This window comes from Antedon bifida, chromosome 3 (assembly GCF_963402885.1).
Source record: "Antedon bifida chromosome 3, ecAntBifi1.1, whole genome shotgun sequence".
In the NCBI taxonomy this organism is placed as follows: domain Eukaryota; kingdom Metazoa; phylum Echinodermata; class Crinoidea; order Comatulida; family Antedonidae; genus Antedon; species Antedon bifida.
Window position 1 is genome coordinate 19,888,474 of NC_136228.1, and position 24,179 is coordinate 19,912,652.

Below are 24,179 nucleotides of genomic sequence, written 5' to 3' on the forward strand. Positions count from 1 at the left end.
ATGAAAGTGCGTGACATACGTGAAGATTACAGAGACCTACATATACCTCCATGTACAGAGACAGAACTACTGTCGTCGTCTAGATGGCTGTTGACAGGTAAGCACTCATGGATACAAAGTAAAACAACTATGTTTTTGGCAATTTGTAAATGTAAATTATAGTGAATGCACAATGAAGAATGGCCAGTTGATATAGACATTTCACATTCTGATTTTATCAGCAACTAGGCCTAATGATACTGCTGTATTATTACGTTTCTGTTTATTTTTTAGAATGAGTGCAAGAATGTTTTTACTGATAGACAACATGTAATAAGCATTCAAGAATACGTCAGAGTAAAGAGAAAACTTAAACCAGTTGGCAAATGTGGTTGTCTTCATTTTTCAAGTAATGATAATTATCTTTAATACAATAATATCAGTTGGACTTGTAGCAGGCCACATACAATGTTTTGTATTGTTTGTTTTTTTTTTCATAATAATAGCATCCATGAATCATGTTAATTTGTTTTTTAATGATTAAAAAATAGTGGAAGATTGTTTTCTTATCTTCTCAGATTAGTAATTTCAGCAATGATCCTGATTATTTCATCTTTCTGCTTTCAACAAGAGCTGGTGGGTTAGGCATCAACTTGACAACAGCTGACACAGTCACTATATATGACAGTGATTGGGTAAGTTAAATAAATAATTACTACATTTTATTACAGTGTGATCAATAATCTGCCATACAATTTACACACAGAGTGCAATATGCTTTTTTGCTGCGCACTTTTTGCACTCAAGTGCATGATAGTGAACAAATAAAGAGCGCACTAGTGACTCATTTCAGCGCGTCTGATTGGCTACATCCTTGAACCCATGTTATAATAATTAGTCACAAGCTTGTGGTGTAATGTTTGTTTTAGTGTAGTGACTTTCAATACATTGTGAAGTAGCATATATATCCACAGTCAGATCTATAAGCCCAAGATAGATGCCACAGAATTGGTGAAGAAAAGCCACTGATTGTCTACAGGTTAGTGACCATTAACACCATTGACCAGAAGATAGTGGAGAGAGCAGCTGCAAGAGGAAGCTGGAGAAGATGGTCATTCATCAAGGTCAGTTTTGTCTTTCACACCTCCCTAAAAACCCTCCTGAACAATAAACGCCTGTTAAATTAATCATATTGTTTTATAGACTTCTACAGTAGTATGCAAACTTCTAGGCATTGATTGTTCTCATTCATTTCAAAAATTCATTATCTTATTTTGTTTTTAGGTAAATTCAAAAGCAGTAAAACTATGGTGAGAGACTCAAAAGCTGTGATGGATCCCATGGAACTACTAAAAGTGTTATGCTCCACTGATCACTCTGGCATTATCAAAAACTGTGAAGAACAAGTCATCAGCGACGCAGATCTTGAGCTCCTATTGGATCGCAGCGACCTTGTTGGGAATAACGTGGGAAAGAAATTGAAACCAGTAAAGGAGAATGAAGCATTTAAGGTTCTGGAATCCTGCGATGAGAATGTCATAGAGTTAAAGGCTAGAGAAGGATAACTAACCTGTCTTCAACAATCTAATTGCAAGTTTGATCTCTGCATATTCATCCAATTCTCCATCAAGATATCCACATCAAATCCATGGCTCCTGGCTTTAAATTTACTACAGTACTGGGTTCACATACTGTATACCCAATATTGCACAAATTGAAATCTGGGATCGTTAATGGTATTTATGACATTTATTTCTATGCAAGTAGTTACTTTTGTTTTCTGCACAGCACAGTGTTCAGGTTTAAACTATTGTTAACACCAAGTGTTATTACAAGTCAGCACAGTGTTCAGGTTTAAACTATTGTTAACATCAAGTGTTATTACAAGTCAGCACAGTGTTCAGGTTTAAACTATTGTTAACACCAAGTGTTATTACAAGTCAGCACAGTGTTCAGGTTTAAACTATTTTTAACACCAAGAGTTATTACTCTTACAACATAAAGAAAATCAAAGACTGTACACAAATATATCTGAACATTAAGTAGAACTTTTAATTATTCCAATCTATATATTTTCACCCTTAAATTTATTTTATACAGGATTATATTTCACTATTTCTACATCATAAAATAAAAAATAATTCTACATCAAAAAATATATTTAAAAACACACCAATGAAACTAAATGTAAAAATCATTGATATCAAACTATATTATATAATGTCTTTATTGTTTGATTTTTGTCATTTTTAGTTTTACAAATTCTACTACAACTTTGTTCTGTTGTTGTTACTGTGCCAAAGACATCTCATAATGTGTTTATTTGTTAATACAATTTATAATTACGTTTTCATTTAATAAAACTGCTTTTGATAACAAATTTCGTTTCATCATTAATATGTTAATGTTATGTTTTGTAGTTTCAAGTTGTACCACTTTACTTTTAGTATTTAACCATACTGTTCAGGTTTAAACTATTTTTAACACCAAGAGTTATTACTCTTACAACATAAAGAAAATCAAAGACTGTACACAAATATATCTGAACATTAAGTAGAACTTTTAATTATTCCAATCTATATATTTTCACCCTTAAATTTATTTTATACAGGATTATATTTCACTATTTCTACATCATAAAATAAAAAATAATTCTACATCAAAAAATATATTTAAAAACACACCAATGAAACTAAATGTAAAAATCATTGATATCAAACTATATTATATAATGTCTTTATTGTTTGATTTTTGTCATTTTTAGTTTTACAAATTCTACTACAACTTTGTTCTGTTGTTGTTACTGTGCCAAAGACATCTCATAATGTGTTTATTTGTTAATACAATTTATAATTACGTTTTCATTTAATAAAACTGCTTTTGATAACAAATTTCGTTTCATCATTAATATGTTAATGTTATGTTTTGTAGTTTCAAGTTGTACCACTTTACTTTTAGTATTTAACCATCCAACCTAATTATAAAGAGTTGTATTAATTACATTTAATATAATATTATCACATAATTACTTTAAAACACGCACAACCAATTCTATACAATTATATCAAGTAAAAAACATTGCATTATTATAAAATAATCATTTTCATTAAATATGGCAGCACAGCTTATAAATAATGAATAAGAAACAAACATTCTTGTTTATCTGCATGCTACAGCTGTTAATAATTATTACTTCCGTTGCTAGTGTGCCGCGTGCGGAAGTACGCGCGCGCGCTCCGTCGATGAAGGTAAGTATGTCAAAATAAAATGTTTAAAAACATTTTATGTTTTAGATTATCATATTGATTTAATCTACTATACGATTTATATATAAAAGGTCGTTTTTATATTGAATACAAATTTAATGTTAGAAATGCAATTATTTGCGATATTAAAAATTGACACCTGCTTGTTGCGAGATTTAAAAATGTGTATGTTATATAGTAAAAGTAACATACGTTATCAGTGAAAACTAACTAATGACGAAATGTAATATTTCTTATTGAACACTTTTCAGACATGTGAGGAATGTCGTCAGCTGATAGATTGCAATCCCACATGTCAAGCACCACCAGCTTAGGACACATAATGAGAAATGAAGAAAATGTATTAACATCAATGTTGTGAAGTTTACTATGAGAGATAGTGAGAATACCTAATGCTAATTGAACTTGTTTGAGAGAACATTCTGATACAAAGTCATCAAATACATCACGTGATAGATTCCAAATTATAACACCGTCACATTTACCTTCAATGCCTAAAATGTGTGCAATAACTCTTCCCTTTCGCTCCAATGCCATCTTACTATAAAAGACATTGACACTATAATATTCATATTGCATACAATACAATTGCATAATTAGACGTATGAAATGCCCGTTACATTGTACACCTGGACTAATGTAATCAATAAGCATTCTTATTGAGGTAGATATATCACCCAAATGATTATTTATTTCTAAATCTTTGCTTGTCATGTGATTAATTAATTCATTTACCACATCATCTTTATGTTCTTTTTTAACAAAGTTTAAATTTCTCGGCAGATAGCGATATGTTGACAAACTATTTGTAACCCAGTGCTTGAGGAAACCGCCAGCTTTATCACCAAGGAAACCAATTGCAAACTCTGTCGCTCTGTATAAATGCTCACTCTCTCGTATCACCTCCCACTCATCATCATCCAATGGTGTAAGTAATGTTCGTACATCTGAGCACTCATTCTCCATACCTTCACTTTCACATAATTTGCACAAGTAAAATCCCACCAATGACTCTACTATTAATTTGTGAGGAGGCATAAAAACGATATCAAAATTCGATTTTAAAATCGGTGCTTCTTCGTAAACAAATCCAAGTTTCACGGACATATCAACCAAATCTTTAGTCGTATGTTTATCATTCAAATCTTTCATGTTTATTGAAAGTTGGTTTTCTTTCAAACTATCATACATACATTTTCCCAACAAAATCATAGCATTTACGTACTTTAGTGGTGTGTCTTCAAATTTAGAAAGCTTGGCGAATTGTTTTTGTTTGTTGAACTGATTTAAAATATTACGAAATATTTCTTTAAAAAGTTCAGCTTTATCTTTAGGAAGGCTTTGTCTGTCTTGCCATAGCAAACAGATTGAAAAAAGCAGCATTGGATTTTTGCACATTGAATATACGTCTTCATGTTTACGCCTATACAAATATAGCTTATCCATCGTATCTAACTCCAAAACTGTTTCAAGATGCGTGTCAATATCTAATTCCTTTTTAAGGGACTTTCCCAATTGCGGTTTTCCAAAACACTTAAAGTGTTTGTAAATATAATCTCCTATGCTCTCATCATTAAATCCCTGAACTCTTACATGTACGTCACTCTCTTTTACGAATTCGTCTATGTTTTCTGATCGTGAAGTAAGTATCACGGTACTTTCTTCTAGGTTGTTCTTTTTGAACAGACTAATTACGCTTGGATTATTAAATCTCAATTCGTCTAACCCATCTAGTAGCAGTACAACTTTATCGTCATTTTTCTTTATGAATTTCTTAATTAACCGTGGGTCCTCTGGGAGATCAGTGTCTAAATTGAAATCTGTCATATCAACTTGCTTTACTATTTGATCGAAAATGTTGTCATCCTTTTCTAAATCCCTTACACTTAAAAGAAATACAATTTTACCTTCAAATACTTTAATCGATTGAGTAGGCGTAGCCCAGTTGTATGATAAATGCCTTAATATGGTAGTTTTACCTATCCCACCCTCCCCATCTATAAGAGCTCTACATCCAGGTGTGGATTTGATAACATCTACCACTTCTGTTAATGTTGTTGGTTTGCAGCCTTCATTCTTGTCACCTTCTTTGCGTAGTTCCAAATCAGTAAACATCTGTGAAATGTCAACTTTGTATCTATCACGCATTGTTGCTGGTGTAAATTTACTGGCCTGGCTGCACAATTTCATTTGTCTTCGAAGCAGATATTCTTCAATCTTGTCTAGATGCGAAGAAAAATGGCAAAAACAATATTTAGTAAAATAAATTTATTTTATTTAATAAGGGCCTTGCAATTTCTAGTACTGTAATACAATAAAGTAGTGCTGTGGCCGCGCCGGCGAAGTAGTACATCAAGTAAATAATATAGAGGGCGACAAACACAATTTATTATCAATCAGAAAGAAAAACTCGGTTAACGACTGGTGGTCGCCAGCAAATCGTAACAACCGTTAAATGTAGAGAAATCCACCGCTTATGGTAAAACCTGATGTGACGTGCTAGTGTGGTCATTGATGATGAAAGCTGATTTTTCTACATTCACTTTTTACGACATTAGCTTTGTAACACGCATGTATTCATTTTTTTGTAGGTGAAATAAAAATAATTTCTACTAGTATGTATAACAAATTAAAGATTTTTCATTCATCTCAGTACAACTTTTTTTCTTAATACGAAAGCAATAACAAATAACAGAAATAATAGAAATTGCGTTCAAAGTGATAGTTTTGATTAATTTTAAAGGAAAAGTTAAAATTGTAAATGAATTTGCTTTTATTCAATATTGAAATATTGCACTCGTAAATAATTTAATTAAAAACCATACCATTTATCCTAAATTAAAATTAACTGGTAATTATCGTGGAGCTGCTGTTGTAAACACACGTTTGCAATAATATCATTGATATTACATATTCTATTCTTTGGTCTCTCGTAAAAAGAGTTAAAGGATACACGACTCAGGGTGTGACATATTGGTTTTTTTTTACCATGCATGTATGTTATTAGGTTAAAAGGCTATTGTTGCGTAAGATGTTTATGATTGAAACTAAATTCACAATTCTCTACGTCATAATCACATTTATTTATGATTCTCCACAATTTTATGCCAAATGACATGTTACAATTGTGCATTTATAGGCCTTAATTAATGCTGTATCCATTAAAATAAAAGGTATTATAGAGGGCGACAAACAGAATATAGCATTAATCAGAACGAAATTTTAACAATGTTATTTGAACTAAGATGGTTGTAACTACAGTACATAAATTATTACGGTGAATTACTATTTTTTAATTTGATTACAAAATCTCATCAATTGTTGTTTTTATTATAATTAGGAAGACATTTTATTTTCAAATTAATTATGAATAAATGAGCAAAAATAAATTAAGAGGATTTGATTTTATTATTCATTCAATCTTTTATCTCGGAATCTCTGGACCATAGAAAGTAAAATTACATATAAATGAATAAAAAGACCGTACTTATTACTCATCTCATGTTTTTAATGCATTAAGAATGTTTGATTGTTACAGAAATGTAGTACGAGGCCAAGTATTCACTTTCACCAAAATTACACGGTACATTATTAGTAGGCCTAACTAACCTGTTTCTGATTTAACTTCTTTTGGCATTCTTTGTTCTTCATTACTACTGGTTGCCACTTGTCCTGTTTAATAAATGACAGTATAAAACCTGAAGTTAGGCTACAATGATATTCTATACCGGTAATAAAAATATCAATTATTGCATTAATTCAACACAAATATTTTTCATTTTATATACAAAATAATATTAATTAACATAAAAAACAGCAGCAATGTATTAACATGCACCTTCAGTCGGCGGACATGGATTTAATGTTGTCAGACTGTTTTTTTATTTCTTTTTACCAAATTAATGTTTTTTTAGCTTTTCGCACTAACATACCTTCAGTCAGAAGTGTCACTTTTGAATCCAGTCCAACTTGTCTTAAATTGTTAATGAATTCTTCAATTTTTTCTTCACAGATTATTCGTCTCTCTTCCAAATCAAGAATCATACTCCAGGCATCTTTATAATTCTTTAACGCACTACCATTGTACAATGCATCTATTCTGTCCACATCAGCCTGTCTAAGTCCATTTCCGAAAGCTACAATTTGGAGTCGATATCGAGTGAACTTAGTAATTTCTTGATTTTCAAGTAAAGAATGTTTGAGAAGAGCGATGACACCAAACTGTTCAGTTACTTTTATTGTCTCGTCTAGCAATATACGATTGTCTGAACTTAAACGTCCATTTGCCCTTAATTCCTGTAGTAAGTGTATTGTGTTGGTGGCGCTGTCTATGTTCGTTACTGCAATCAAATCTTGGTACAAAACTTTCAGCTTTGTGACGAGATTACGTTCATCATACCAAGTTGAAACATTTACTAAATCAAGATCAAAATCTATAAAATGGTGATAAACAGAAAAATTTTAAAAAGTGTATTATTATTTAATGCAACACTAGGATTACTGTATATAATCATATTATGTAAAGCGGACCAATCTTTTTTTATGTCGGTACTTGTACTAATATGTTTATAATATTATATAAGTCTATATGAGTGAATACATTATCAGTGTACCTGTTGCCATTTTTTCAATCTTCTGTCTTCATTTTCTGAAACATAAGTATTAAATCGAATCATAATTCACAAATATATCTGCTTACAGTAAGCTATGATGTATACTTATGACGTGATGATCGTTTCATACTAAGTTCAATGTAACGATAAGATCAATGATTGAACTGTCTGCAGTTTGTTTATAATCAATTAGTGTGGAGCATCCGGGCAATTTATAATGTTCTTTATGTTTCACTACGCGCCGCCGCGCGTACTATAGGATTATGTTGGACAGGTTGGCAAACTAAACATGTCATGAGGAACCTCACGCATTAATTGAATATTAGTCAAAACTAAACGAATTTACTGTATTACACTAGCATGTTAAAATATAAAAACAGAAAGATAAGTATGTATCTGTTTTGTGTAAGTCTATGAATGGGGTCCGAGTAAATTTAATATTATTGTAGTTGGCGGTGCTAGTATTGCTCAGAACGCAAGAGGAGTGAACACCCGCTATATTTAGGATTATGATCAGGTTCGGCAACAATCACCCGAGGATTAAGATCAGGTTCGGCAATCACCCGAGGATTATGATCAGGTTCGGCAATCACACGAGGATTATGATCAGGTTCGGCAACAATCACCCGAGGATTAAGATCAGGTTCGGCAATCACCCGAGGATTATGATCAGGTTCGGCAATCACCCGAGGATTATGATCAGGTTCGGCAATCACCCGAGGATTAAGATCAGGTTCGGTAATCACTGGCAAAATGAGATTGAATGTTAGCCTTGTATAGAACCGTACTTAAATATAAAAAACATACATAAGTATTACAATTATCTTATAATAGGATATATTGTTTATGGTGATGGAATTCTTTAGAGAACTCGATGTTTGTTGACGATTATGTGTGGTACACAGAATAGTACGTTCAGTGATATTAACAACACATACCACAATCCACACTCTACTCCAAATAGCAATGGAAGGAAGCACATTATCAGAATTATGCCTATATTCTCATATTATTGTTTTGCAAATAAATTAAACTATATTAATGAAATATTGTAAACTTACAATTGGCTTAAGACTGGGCTGTAACTGAATCTTTATATGGACTATCAATATACCGATACAGTAAAATGTGACGATTTGTAGCAGCAACTGCACCACTCCCTTTGACGTCAACTACTGTGTAATTATGATTCATAATCCACGTATGTATGCTATATTGACTTTGGTCGTGACGTCACAAAAGCTATTCCACGGTCCAACTGTCTTTGTTGAATCACACAATGTACACGATTATATCGTCGTCGTACGACGTCTATAATTATTCCATTCAAAAATCCCTAGAAACTATTTTTAGAAAATTACCTAGACTCTTTTTGAATAATATTTAAAAACTGCAGATTATTTTAGTATGTATTATATTCATGGTATCTTTTATTTGCAAAAACATTAAAATACAGTGGTAGCCAAAAGCTGAAATAAAGTCCTTCTGATATGATTTTATCGAATATCGATTTAAATATATAATTAATATCAATACCTATAATAATAGACTTTTTGAAAAAAGTTGGTGCCTATCGTTGAGTTTATTAAAACACACACTTAAAATTATTGTTATAGTCTTTTTTTGTTATCACATAGTACAGTACTAAAACTGGGTTGGTTTCTGATTTTGGGGTTGGTTCTTCCATGTTCGGCTTTCTGTTTTCGCCGCCGAGTCAAATATGCTTATAAGGATTTTGTATGAGTTCAATATGAGCGACATGAAATGAACAAACAACAAAGTTTTCAAGTCCTATTTCATGAGTAGGCCGTAGAAGCTGATACCACAATAATAATATAAGAATTCTAGGTTCTTGATTTTAATATTTCATCAAAAAGGAAGTACCGGCTTCCTTTGTGCATTCATGCATGGCGTGATGTTTAAATAATCACTAAAAAACACATGACTTCGTGTTATTATAACAGTTTACCATGAGCTAAATTTAATGATTTCTTTTGTTTGTCTTTTTTTTTTACACATGTACGGAACAAATTGTATTTATTTCGCCTATTATAAAGTGCTATAACTTAAACCATGGATTAAATGCTTAAACAGACACACTGTGTAGGCGCGGATGCTGAAACCTCTGAACATTTCGTCATGTCAAAGGTCAAATGAACAACAATAATGTACGGTTTTGATTAAAGCATACAACAACTTATTGTACACTATCAACATAAATATGTGTATCTTTAGAATGAGTGACTAACAGACAGACTACTGTAGGTAGTCGTCGAGTGTAGCTTGTTGAAGTACGTCAATATCCTTGCATTTCGACTGTTACAACATTCTACGCAGATTTTAAAGCAGGAAACATTGATCAAAGATGTACTAATTCTTGCTGAAAACATCTATATTTTAGGTAAAAATGATGACTTTAGATTCTCTAACATTTCGATTTAAAAACTACATCGTAAAATGATGATGATGATGATGATGATGATACACATGGATATCAACAATGCATAAGTTGTGTTTCCACGAAAGATTGACGAGATTGCGAAGTAAAGAGGGGACACTGACGTCACATTATGTTTTTTAGAAACTTCAGTAAATGAAGGACCTTTAAACACATGATTTGTGGCAGTTGTACAGTGTATTATTTTGCTATTAACGTTTTTATTAAATGATCTATGATTGCAATCTGTATCATATTCTACATTGTATTCGTTGTGCAATCATAATTGAGTTGTTTTTCTTCTCGTTATACGTCACAATGGGTTCTTGTTACTAGCACGCTATAAGGAAGTTATCAAAACGATCTCTTTTCCGATCTCTTTCCTTATAAATCCAGAATGGCAGAATGTTGTCTTTGTGGTGAAGGAAATAAAACTAATATTTAAAAGAAAAATGAAACAAATTCCAAGATCAGATCTTCAGATTATTGTTACATCACGCATATCATAACATAATGAATTTAAGCACAGTATTATCTTATAGCCATCTTGTTTATAATATATACGGTAACATTTCTCAACTTACTCAACTTAATTGTTTTCCCGATGTATTTGTTTACAACAGTATGTTTATCTATAACAATCAATGTGCAATAATCATAACGGTATTCTCTATTTAACAGTGTTTTCTAAGAAGCAAAACATTAGGTCTGTAACTATGTTGAGGATCATGCGATGGTCATTGCATTTTGGTTGTATTTGCGCACAGTGATAATAAATAGGATACGATTAAAATCAGTGAGAAGCTTACCAATATGCGCTACTATACTCATGTTGGTTGTACTCGCGCACAGTGATAATGAATAGGATACAATTAAAATCAGTGAGAAGCTTCTTACGACTGTGCGCTACAATACCCATGTTGGTTGTACTCGCGCACAGTGATAATGAATAGGATACGATTAAAATCAGTGAGAAGCTTACCACTGTACGCTACAATACCCATGTTGGTTGTACTCGCGCACAGTGATACGGTAATGAATAGGATACGATTAAAATCAGTGAGAAGCTTACCGATGTGCGCTACTATCCCCATAGTGGTTGTACTCGCGCACAGTGATAATGAATAGGATACGCTTAAAATCAGTTTAGCACTGTGCGGTAATACCCATGTTGGTTTAATACTAGCGAACAATGATAAGGAATATGTCTGAATCCACCCCTTTCTTTACTCTACCTAGAACATTTGATTTTGTATCGATGGAGTAGATTCCACACGAAAAATAACGCGAAATAATAACACGTGAAAACAAATAAAGTTAACACGCAAAATTAATTAATTAATTAATAATTATTATTATTATAGCAATTTTGTTTCTTCTCATGCCTATTGCTTTTGAATATTATAATACGTTTTATTTGGCATCTGATTTGGCATCATCTTGATCCTCCCAAAACAAAATACTTACCTTTTAGTTCGTGTGTCAATCATTTTATATTTTATTATGTTGTTGTCGCATACAAAATGTTGTATTTTTGTTTAAATTAATTGAAGCTGAAGTTTTTCAAGATTTTTCAAGAGCATTTATTTTTACAATATTGACAATATAACAATACTGAACATTATGATTAAAACATTAAAAAAAAAAATTTATTAGGTTTAATTAAATTGTTTATTAATGATAACATCATTGCATCAACATGAGTATAACATATTACTGTGCGTCCAATGGATGGACGCTATCTATTGTATGAAGACGTTACCTCTCTCCGAGACCAGATTGTAAAGAAGATGTGTAAAATTACCGAACATAGCATTCGGCCGTCATAAAGAAATTTATTAAAATGGTTTATACGTCCAATGGATGGATGCCATCTACTGTATGAAGATGATGACCTCTCCGAGACCAGATTGTAAAGATTATGGTTGAAATTACCAAGGCATAGCATTGGTCTAAAAAAACAACAAAATGCCATTCAAACAGTTAAATTACGTAAATTTATTTAAAAGGTATAGATATATGTAATCTGCCCTGGGTATCAGAAAAGGCAAGAAATAAATACATTTTGAAACAACATTTTTATAATTGGTACTTAAGATTAGTAGAAGATAAGTGAAGGCTTCAATTTCAATTAGATTAAAAATTAGACAAATAATTCATGTTTCAAACTTTGTTTGTACAAGGCGTTCATTGTTAAAGTTACATTTTTTTACATTTCAAAATCCAACCATGCAATTATAAATTAATCAAATACCAACAGATTTGTTTTTAAATAAGAACATTGCCAACTATTATATCTTTTAAGAATTGTATTAAAGATATCAAAAAACAAAATGTCTTTTTCTGGCATACTGTATCAATGGTTGAATATCCTTTTGATTATGCACAAAAAAATAAAAAATTGGTAGTTTTTTTAATACAAAACTCGATAACACCCGCCTTAGACAGCGGTGAACTGCTGAATTGGTTAATATAAATACTAATCAAATCTAAAAATAATTTTAATTAATAATTTTTTACCCTATGAAAAAATCCAACCTCCTGTAAGTGGTGAACCATGAGTTCACGGTTGATTGGGAAATGAATAAATACAATAAAACAAAACAACAGTTCATAAAGCTCTAAATGGCGCCAGGACATCAATAAAATAGCACATTTTATTGGCAATAGGCCTACGGTGAAACGCTGTGAACTGCTAAATTTTAAATGATGATGATAATAGTTTCTCGAAACATGTCACATTTTAAGGCAGTTTGCCTATTCATTAAATGTCTCACTATAGTTATTTTAACTTGAAAGTTCGGTGGAATCATTCATAAATTTTAAATACATTAGAGTATATACAGCATTTGATCTTAAATCCTTTTCAGTTCATTTCAAAAATTGCACTTTTTAATAAATAATTAGCAATGTTTTAATCAAAATATACTTTGAGATTTGTAATGAGAACAACAAATTCCACTACCTTTTCTAACATGCAACAGTGCATCAAATTGATTGATTGATTGATTTTATTTGATATTCATACATAAAAGTTAAAATATACAATGTATAAAAAGAATACCTGGATAACCCATTAAGTCGACAAAAAAGTAAACTTATTTCCAATGGGGTCCAATCCGTAATGACTGAAAAGTGAGTGGTTGGGCCTAGTACAATTATCGTTAAGTATGACTCAGTAAAAATGAAAAAACAAGAAAATACATACAAGACAAGAAAACATCAAAAAAACAATATTAAAAATAACTTAATTAAACTGAAATACCAAGCTGTTCATTATTAAAATATTCTTTAAGTTTTATTTTGAAGGTTGCATTATTTTGTATTGATTTGAGTGAATTGGGGAGCCTGTTCCAGTCACGGATACCTAAGAAATAAAAAGTCGTATCATTAACGCCAGTAGCCTTAGGAGTGACAAAATTAAATGTTGTACCCCTGGTGAAATGGTTGTGATGATCAGAAATTAACAAAAAGTTATCCTTAAGGAAAGAAGGCGTATTAAAGTTATAACGAATTTTGTGAACATAATTTAATCTTAAAAACTTATTTCTGAGGCTGACATTAAGAAACCCAAGATCAGAAAGCTCTTTGGCACCTATGTGAGACCTCGGACCAACATTTAAAATGAAACGTGCCATCTTGTTTTGGGCAGTTTGTAATTTATGTTTAAGATTCTTATTGACACCGCCGTACCATGCCGAGGCAGAATAGTCAAATGTACATTGTATTAAAGCAGTGCTTAATAGTTTACGACATTTTTTATTCAAGCACGAACTTTGCCTATGTAAAAACTTCAACCTTGACTTAACTTTACTGATAACACTAGTTGCAATGATATCACATGATACATATTGGTCTAAATCAATACCTAAATATTTAACTTGCTTAGTACTTTTGATTCTACGGCCCATTAATTCTACAGAAAACTCTTTTACTTTGTTAAGCTTCGCTCTGCTACCAAAGATAATACTTTCGGTTTTGCCAACATGTAAAGATAATTTGTTTTCAGTTAACCAGTCCTGGCACTTAGCTAGGACAGTACTTAATTTATGAGCGATTTTGGTGGCATCGTGATGAGAATACAGAATCGTAGAATCATCAGCATAAAGCAATAATTGAACATCAGAATCAATACAAGAAGCAATATCATTTAAATAACATAGAAAAAGAATAGGGCCCAAGATGCTACCTTGCGGTACACCATGAGTAACTATAAGAGGTTCAGAGCAGGTACCATTCACACTGACAACTTGTGTGCGGTTAGCGAGATAAGATTGAAACCAGTCAGTACACTTAAAACCCATGCATTTTAGCTTGTTAATTAAAATCACATGATCGACGGTATCGAAAGCTTTTTGTAAGTCAATTAGAACCATTCCAGTAAGAAGGCCTTTGGACTTATTGTTTTTTAAACCGTCGATGAGATTTATGAGGTTGCTTTCAGTTGAATGGGCCTGCCGAAAACCGGATTGATAGGCATAAAGTATATTATTTTTGGAAAGATACCTTTCAACTTGTATAGCTACAGATTTTTCAAGAATCTTAGATACCGTAGGCAGAATACTAATCGGCCGATAATTCTCAACATTTGTTCTAGTATTTTTCTTAAATAGAGGGGTAACTTTAGCAATTTTAAGATCATGAGGAAAACAATTAGTTTTAAACGAAAGGTTAATGATATGAGCTATCGGTTCAGCCAAGATTATCGCACCGTCACGTAAGAATCTTGAGGGAATATTATCTAGACCGACGCTTTTGTTTACATTTAGGCTTTCGAGTTGAGTTTTAACAAATTCTATGGTAACAGGCTCCAGCTTAAACATTTTTCCTTTTAATTTAACGTAGTATTTAAGAAGATCGTTAGTGGACATGGTGAAAAGACCTATGCATTTTGGGAGTTTTTTGACGAGTGTTGACGCAACATTCGTGAAAAACTCATTAAAACGAGAGGCAACGCCTTTTGGACAGAAAGTTTGTTTACCATTGTCATCGAGAACGATTTTAGTGTTTGTTTTACATTTCTTCTCGTATCCGAGCTGTTTGAGGGTTTTCCATAATTTTTTAGGGTTGTCTTTATTTTCATCAATCTTATTGAGAAAATAATTAGATTTAGCTTTTTTGATCAGCCGCTGAGCTTTGTTCCTAGAGGCACAATAATATTTGTATATATCTAGATTAGATTTATCTTTCTTGAATTGTTTTAAAAGTGTGTCTCTTACTTTGATTTCATCGGCAATTTCGGAGGTAAACCAGGGTGCTATGTTTTGTTTAAGTCTAACTTTTTTTATTGGCGCTATTGAGTCGATCACCTTAATGATGATATCTTTAAGAGTTAACCACGCGATATTTACATCGACATTATTAGTGACAACAGACCAATCGATATCGTTAAGTGTTTCAAGATAGTTATTTACATTATAGTTTTTTAAAGATCGTAATTTTGCGGAGTTGTGTTCATTTTTATGAACATGAGACTTAGGTATTTTTCTAGTGCAATAAATAAGAAAATGGTCACTAAGGCCAATGTTAATTACTCCAGATTGCTTCACATTATTTTGTACATTAGTAACAATGTGGTCCAAACATGAGCTTTTTTCTTTTCCTATTCTAGTTATATCCTTAATAACATTACTAAAACCATTTCTTATAAGGCAATCATTATATCTTTGCGATACTGGATTAATATTTAAAGTACATATGTTAAAGTCACCAAGAATATAAATTTCACTACTCTCTTTGATTTTTGATACAGTTTCTTCAAAGTTGTTCTGAAATAAAGTTACATTCTGTTTTGGTGGGCGGTAGCATGTACCAATCACAATTTCCTTTGAACGAGGCAGATATATATTTATCCATATTGCTTCAAAATCGTCGATATCCAGATCATTTCTACGTGTGAAGGCGCGTTCATTTTTTACGTAGATACAAACTCCACCACCAGACCGGTTTCTGTCCTTCCTGAGCGCTGTATATCCATCAATTTTGATCTCGTTATCGGTGATGGATTCGTCCAGCCACGACTCGCTGATGGATATAACAGTAGCTTTGGTCTTCGATGCGATGTGCCTTAGTTCAGACATTTTATTAACTAATGACCGCGCATTAAGGTGAATAAAATGTAGGCCTTTGTTAAACACGTTGAATTCCTCGCTTAAATGCTCGTAAATGTCTTCTGTACATGTATGTCCATCTTGTTGGGTTTCATTCACATTATTTGTGTCGGCAATAAATTCGTCATGAATATTAATGTCACTGATGCATTCATCATTCGGAAGCTGATTGAAGAGGCATTCTTGACATAACCAATTATCTTTCGAGTTCCGTTGCTTATCATATACAATTTTATTTATTCTTCCGCACTTGATATGGTAGTTACATTTACATTCAGTGCATTTCATTGCCCTGTGCGTTTTCGCAATCGATTTTTTACAAATTGAACATGGGTTTCTGATTGGTCCTGGGTTCGGAGAAACGTCTCCAGCGATAATAATAAGTACCATCAGGAAACTTGGGTTTTTTAAGTTTAAGCGGCAAACTGGATACGGTTTAGAAGATCCGTACAATGTCCATAAGGGAGACATTATATTCAGGTTATCCGTATGTATCTTCGGTTGAATTGCCCAGCTATCATATATGCTGGAGTTTAACGTAGAAAAAATGTCTGAGTTTAACGTTGGGCGGCAGGTAAAGTTAATTCTCACTAGAAGGCATAAAATAATAAGAACATTTGTAGTAATCGCTGCCATTATTAAGAGTGATTTAATTACCTTATCAGTGGTTGAATGTCGTCCAGGAGCTTAGCAAAGTCAATCAAACAGGTAAACAAGTGTTGGTCAGCTGATTAAAACTTCCCGCCAAGCGCAACGAAGCAAATCAAATGTAAACAGGATAAAAACGGAATAAAAAAACACCAAAATACATCAAAAAACTGTACATATCCATATAAAACTTCTTTAAAAAGTATTTATGATGTCGTTGATACTTAGATCGAGGTGATCAATATTGCACTTAGGCTTAAAAACAGCAAAAAGTCGAGCTAGGCTTAGGATGAAATCACCGCCCAGACCGGGCACCTCTCCTTTGATCGTTGCCTGGGTCCGACTCGCCCTCGTCGTAGTATGGTCTTACGAGGATTAAAACTGGATAAAAACGATTAAAAATTTCAGATAAAATAGTTAAAATACAGGCTGAGCGTAGATCCAGATCTTACTGTTCCATATGTTGTTCAATTATTCTGGATCGGTGTCGATTTAAGTTGAAAAACACTGGCGAAAAACCAGTTCACGAGAGAGAGTAATCGAGACACGTCTTATCTGTACGCTGCCTGGCATAAATCGATCGTTTCTTCAAAGTTCTTCAAAAATGTTTTTAGTCGCGTGGACGCGACTCTATAGTTCACTATGTCGGTCGGTTGGTCGGTCTGTCTGTCGGTCTGTCTGTCGGTCTGTCTGTCGGTCCGGTATCACTATGCGTTTTATCGCTTTCTGATCTTATCTTGATATCAGTTTAATCTAGCTAAGTCAATTTTTCACAGAATATTCCTTATGGCCAGGAATCGATGTGGTTATGTTTTCACGGTGCGCAATAAAAAATTACGCGGTCTACGCACGATTTAACGAAATCACGTTTGTAATCATATCTTCACAACCATGAATCACAATTAAATAAAATTTGGTACTCATAAATTTCAGGGCATAAATCATCATATGGCAATACAATTACGTGCGTAGCGCATGTAACGCATGCGTACGCGCGCTTAAAATTTTCAAAATTTATTTTCGATGAAATAAGAGTACGTTTCAGGCAATTTTAAGCGTTTACAAAATTGTGCGCAGATTTTTGCGCGCGCACTGCGCGTTAAATGTTATTGCTCACTCTTTTTGCCCGATTTCTGTTTTGTTGACTTACTTTTCAACTCGAAATTACGTTATACGAGCACGTCAAAAGTGACAGGCTACGCACGTGTAAATTAAAATAAAAAATATAAATGTTTTTAAACATTTCAACATTTTTAAACATGTTCAGTAATTTCGGTCAGTATAGTTCACTATGTCGGTCGGTCTTTCTGTCGGTCTGTCTGTCGGTCTGTCTGTCGGTCCGGTATCACTATGCATTGTAGCACGCGACTTAATGGCTGTTGGCCTTGTTTGTACTAAAGCTCCTTTTTGACAGTTTTCCAATCTGTTTGCTTTGTATTGTCCAAACTGAATCAAAATTTCCAATGTTCTTGTTACATCATAATATGCAGTGTCGAACAGCTCTTCTCAGGTTATAGTAAATTGGATTGCATAATGTTCAAACATCAAATCATGTTCTTAATTACAGAAATAATTCACCAGGCAATTGCTCACAGGTCAAAATAGCAAATCTTTGTTACTTGAATAATAATGTTCCTATTCTTTTTTCTCCATTTTCCATTGTTTAATCTGAATCAAAATGTTCATTTTTACAACATGTTCATATTATTTTTAACATTCCAAAACAAAACAGTTCCTCTTGCACAGCAGGAGAGCCTCTAAAATGTAATTAATTTATAGGTAATCCATCGTTTTACAGTTTGTTCTGTAAATGATGTGATAAGACGTTCTGTTGATTGAATCAACTGTTTTATACTAAACTGGAATTTTAGCTCTGCAGCTAAAACACAGTCAAGTAAGGAACAGCCTCTTCTCATCAAAACATCATAGAATATGCAGCAATATCTTCTTATTGACGAAATAAATTTCTTTTTGTGGACGTTAATTCTCGTATGTTGTAGTTAAGGTCACTGAAGTGTGCAGTATCTTGAAAATATCCAAGTTCATACAGTCAAAATGTCCGACTTATTGAACAGGAAAATAAGTTGCATTTAAAGTCTACAATATTGATGAATTGTTTTCTGCTTGAGTTTGGTCCCAAAAAAAAATGATTTGGTAGTTTGATAAGCTTCTCTTTACAAATCTCTGTACTTGTATTGGAAACCTGCTAATCGAGACACGATTCCAATAAAATGGTACATTTTATTGCTGACCCTCTTATTGCTTTATTTTATGGAACGCGGTGAACTGCTGAAATTGTTCACAAATACAGTAGCTGGATTTTGATTATTTTGTTAATAATAAATTTAATTTTAAATTACAATTATTTTATTTACACAGTATTAGTAGCTGACCTACAGTAGTTTGTACTGTAATATTAAGAAACAAAGTTTGAAACTTTATTGTCAATTGAAATAAATACAATGCAATGTAACGAGATGAAAGACTGAAGGCACTTGACTTGAGAAAGTTGTTGTAAGGTTGTCAATACAAAAAAATATCTGAGAAATACTATTAGACAGCACCAACATGGTGATAAGGGTACCAATAATATAATTGGGTGCAAATTAAAATAGATACAAATAATGCATCAACACAGTGAAAAGGATTTTTTTTCAATAGTATCTATTTTCCGTTTTAATACAAATTGATGGCAGAAGCCAACAGTTTCATTACTGTTGGGGTGTATGACGAGGGACGATGACAAAGGTGGACGAAAGCTAAGACGTTCTAGATAAATATAAAAATGTAACTGTTAGAGGGCACTCATATTAGTTGTTTCTATTTTCTGTTTTATTACAGATTAGTAAGAGAAGCCAACAACTTCATTACAACTGAAGTTTACAGCGGGGGACGATGTTGGACGACACAGGTAAAGACTGTAACACCAACTACCAGACCACGTAGATCGCGTAGAAATTTAGCAGCTAGGCGTTAAAAGGGTAATACACTAGCTAGGATAAAGATAGGATAGTATATAATAATGATAATAATAATAATAAATAGTAATAGTAATAATTAATAATATTAGCAGGCGTTATACCATGCACTCTCAGTAGTCGTTTCATTGCATCTGTTTTCTGCTTTATTACAGATTGGTACGCAAAGATAACAGCTTCATCCGAACAGAAGTGTAGGCATATAGCGGGAGAAGTAAAGACTATCCATAGTTAAAATTAGAAAGTAAAAATTAGGACATTTCAAATTAAATTCATACATAAATTTTTATCTGAAGTTTGCAGAGGCAATGGTTGAAGAAGGAACATTTATTTTACAGGCCGACTCCAAATCTGTACAACAGTACAGAAAAGACATTGGTTTGGAGATCTTAATGGCATCTGGTAAATATTTTTAGCTTTAGCTTGCTTTAATTTGAATTCCAACTAAAAACTTATGAAAGCAGGTATACAAAAAATGCTACAATATTTTACACTTAAATTAATTCTAAATGGTTTATACAAATGGATGTCACACAAGTGAACAATGTGTCATACTCGAGAATATGGCATGAAATATACACAGACCACCTAAGTTGTTGATTAGTGCATTATGGTTGTTAATGTAATCATTTATAGAGTTTAATATCATAGGGTTGATTATGGATTGATATCATTTTGTTGCGGTTTGTATTTTTGTTTGTCTTTTGAATTCAGAATTGCATATGTACATCCACAGGTTAAAGTATAAAAATATAACATTATGTATAGTATAAAAACTACCTTAGCACAAAAATCAAAAAGTTGTATAACAAATTGTATAATCAAAATTAATATTACCTTTTGAATTTAGAATTTTACATATGTATGCCATTATGAATAAAAGAATATATTTGTGTATAGCTTCTATTAATTGCTCATTGGTACGCGAAGCTAACAGTTTTATTAAGACGGAAGTCTATAGCTACGGGGTACGACGACGACGACAGACGACAAATGCACAGACCATTGACTTGTCAACCAGACTCCCACGTAGATCAAGTAGAATAGCAGCTAGGCGTTAAAATATATAGGTAACACCTAGTTAGGATAAAGATAGGATAGTACATAATGATGATAATAATAGAAATCTTAGTAATAATTTAATAATAAAAAAGTATTAATAGTAATGATAATAAAGATCAAATAATACTAATGTTTTGTCTGTCAATAATGTTCGTCAATTGTAACCTGAATCATGAACTACTATAGAAAAAATGACACAGAATGCGAAACAACTTGTGTGGTTTAGTGTCACTGCATTGTCTCATTAGCAAGAAACTCGCACAAATGTACAATGTGACACACCAACAATGTAATGAATAATCACCTTATAATCTATTATATATATATTATTATAATCTTATATCACAAATTCAATATAAACCATATCAATTTCTACTGTAGAAGCTATTGCATTAAGGGGTGTATTGAAGGCCAATTCTAGTCAGGATAGAACACCCTAATGCATTCAATATTGATCGATCCCAGGTTGTTGAAGTTATCGATGAAACAGATATCACTTTTCAATTATTACTTTCTTTTTCAAACCTGTAGTAGATCTAAGTAATCCCACAACCATTGACCACACAGATAACGAAACCTGGACTATTATAAAATGGGATGGAAAGACCTCAGAAAAGGACACCCATATCCTACCCCCAGATTTCCAGGGACAAAAACAACAATTTCTCTTAGAACATGGGAAAACCCTGAACGATCTTAGGCTAGATTCCATCCCCTCCAACACCAAAGAAGTAATGGTAAAACTTCGGTTACGACAGTTTTCGGGACGGGTGCCAATCCCTTCAAATGAGGTCGACTTTTAAGGGATGATAGCTTATCACAGGCTGAACAAAAAGAGCATCTTAAGTCACAGTCTCTTTCCTCCAGCACTTAATATCCTCAAAAGAATGGAAGAAGAATATGACAAGGTATATAATTACCTGATCAATTGTATTTATCTAGAGGGATGTTCCAAAGATAAGAAAAGAATGATTATAAGGAAATGAAATTGCTTAAAAAATGAAACATACAATTGAAATAAAGGAATTATTGTATTAAGAGCTCAAATCATAAAATTAAAAAAAACTAGTCTCTTTTAAATACTTTGTAATAATACTCCTTGTTGTGGATGATTACGGTAAGACACTAGCCTAAATTAAGCCTTATACATTCCAACTGGATTGCCTGCCATTTCGATACATTAAAAACAATCTCATTTGCCGACTGATACGTAGCCCTACACCAGTTTTACTTAAAAATGTATAGCTTTTATTTTATATAGAAAAAACGTCACCATTTACATAAAAGGGGGAATCCCGGATTTGTTAGTTTTAGCGGTAGCGCCTGCAGGGCACGCGTGCAGCTCAATAGAGGACTACGCCGCTGCTTCGGCAGCAAAAACAAAATATCAGTTAATTTTTCAACCAATAAAAGTGCGCATGATCAGTCATATCAATCACATTGCAACAATTTGTCCTTCAACGTCAGAGGTTAAAAATTAACGCATTTATCCGATAATTATCTGATTTGAATGAGAAAAAAGAATCTCCGCGTGATTGATCGAACCCTCTTCCTTTGATATTTCGTCAAACAAATAAACAATGCATCGCGCGTCATCGCATGTTTATTGAAATTTAATAGGAAGTGTGCTAAAAGACCACATAAAAAAAAGATACGTCTACTTGTTTAGCGCATAGTCAATCAATCAATCAATCATACACATTTATTCAGTTATTATAACTGTTTATAGCATCGGATTTTTAGCCCGCCTAATATTGACGAAATGCGCCCGAAAAGAAAAATCACCTCAGATATGTATACGGTTATTATCGTTAGCGGTGGTTTCAAAGATAAGGTATTAAAACCAAGGCACTAATGTTTGATGAGCCTTGTAAAACTCATCCTAGGGCATTTTTATTGGAAATTATAAATTAAACTTCCCTTATATCGCAAAGCCATCATTTCTTTTAATAAGGAGGTGAGTTTTTTTATATGCCAGCCAAAAACACTTTTATTCGTATGGTTTATATTTATTACATTCATAAAGAAACACATTGTTACAAAGCACGGGACCTGTAAAATAAAAAATAATAAAAATGTAATCAATATTCATTTTGATCAAAATATTCAAACGGTAAAAAAAAAAACTGTATTTAGCCCATTGCACAGCTGATCTCTGGTTTAAATGGCCATATCTCTCTGTGGCGTTCCATAGACTTGCTAAAGTTATTTTTTTACTGTATTAAATAATGTACAGTTATTTTTGACTATTTCAATGATCATGCCATATTTTGTCCTTTTTGGAGTTTTATGAATTTGGTCGTTACATAACCGGCGGTCGAAATGATTGGCGGCCGATATGCACTGTGACCTTAGATTTTGGGTGTCACGAAACCTAAGATTACGAAAGTTAAGACCCCCTAAGACCTAATAGATCGCGAAACCTAAGACCCAAGACCTAAGATTACCAATAGTTCTCTTTCGCACCTGCCTTGTATTTATTAACTCTAAATTTGTTAACCAACTTTATCCTAAATACCACACCTTAGAATTAGATGAAGAAGAATCAATAAATAACAATAAATTCTTTAAATAAATTGATGATCTTACAGACGTTTTTCTCATGCGAATTTCTCATACTCAATATTTTGTTTCTATGGAACGCCAAAAGAGCAACATTAATAGAGGGCTAAAAACAAGTGGAATCCATCTATTTTCACTCATTTTTTGTGAAAATTATGTTTAGGCCTAATTCAATATATTTTGTCCATACAAATAAAATGTTACTGTTGATACTTTACACGGTTTCTTTAACTTTAAGAATAAAATCGACAAATTCATCATATTCCCTTAGGTCGCCCCTAATACATTACTAGGCCATGGGTAAGTAGTGACGCTGATTTTAAGATCGATTAATATTCTTTGAAAATAGAAAAGTATCAGCAGTAACATATTACAGCATTTTTATTGACAAATTGACAAAATATTTTGAACAAATTAAACGTGCATTTCACCAATAGGCCTAAATGCATTAAATGTAGACGCATTCCGTCCGTGGCCCCGATCGTCTGTTCCCCTCTCAATATTATCGATAAGATACGACACGA

At 32.7% G+C, this 24,179-nt stretch overlaps 2 protein-coding genes and 1 pseudogene across 2 annotated transcripts in view; 1 reads left to right on the forward strand and 2 right to left on the reverse strand.

Moving 5' to 3' along the window:
* Positions 1 to 1,778, forward strand: LOC144838202 (lymphocyte-specific helicase-like; annotated as a pseudogene).
* A 1,380-nt stretch (positions 1,779 to 3,158) lies between these two features.
* LOC144837858 (uncharacterized) overlaps positions 3,159 to 24,179 on the reverse strand; it is a 53,312-nt gene continuing 32,291 nt past the window's right edge. Inside the window, exon 6 of the mRNA XM_078693150.1 lies at positions 3,159 to 5,467. Within this exon, the coding sequence (XP_078549276.1) occupies positions 3,456 to 5,467 (2,012 nt within the window). The 3' untranslated portion in view covers positions 3,159 to 3,455. The remainder of the gene's footprint in view (positions 5,468 to 24,179) is intronic.
* On the reverse strand, positions 6,670 to 8,182 carry LOC144837201 (uncharacterized). The gene is made up of 4 exons (XM_078692217.1): positions 7,859 to 8,182; positions 7,178 to 7,678; positions 6,855 to 6,917; positions 6,670 to 6,683 (listed from the first exon to the last, which is right to left on the reverse strand). Exons 1-4 carry the CDS (start codon positions 7,866 to 7,868, stop codon positions 6,670 to 6,672), a joined length of 588 nt encoding a protein of 195 aa, XP_078548343.1. The 5' UTR covers positions 7,869 to 8,182.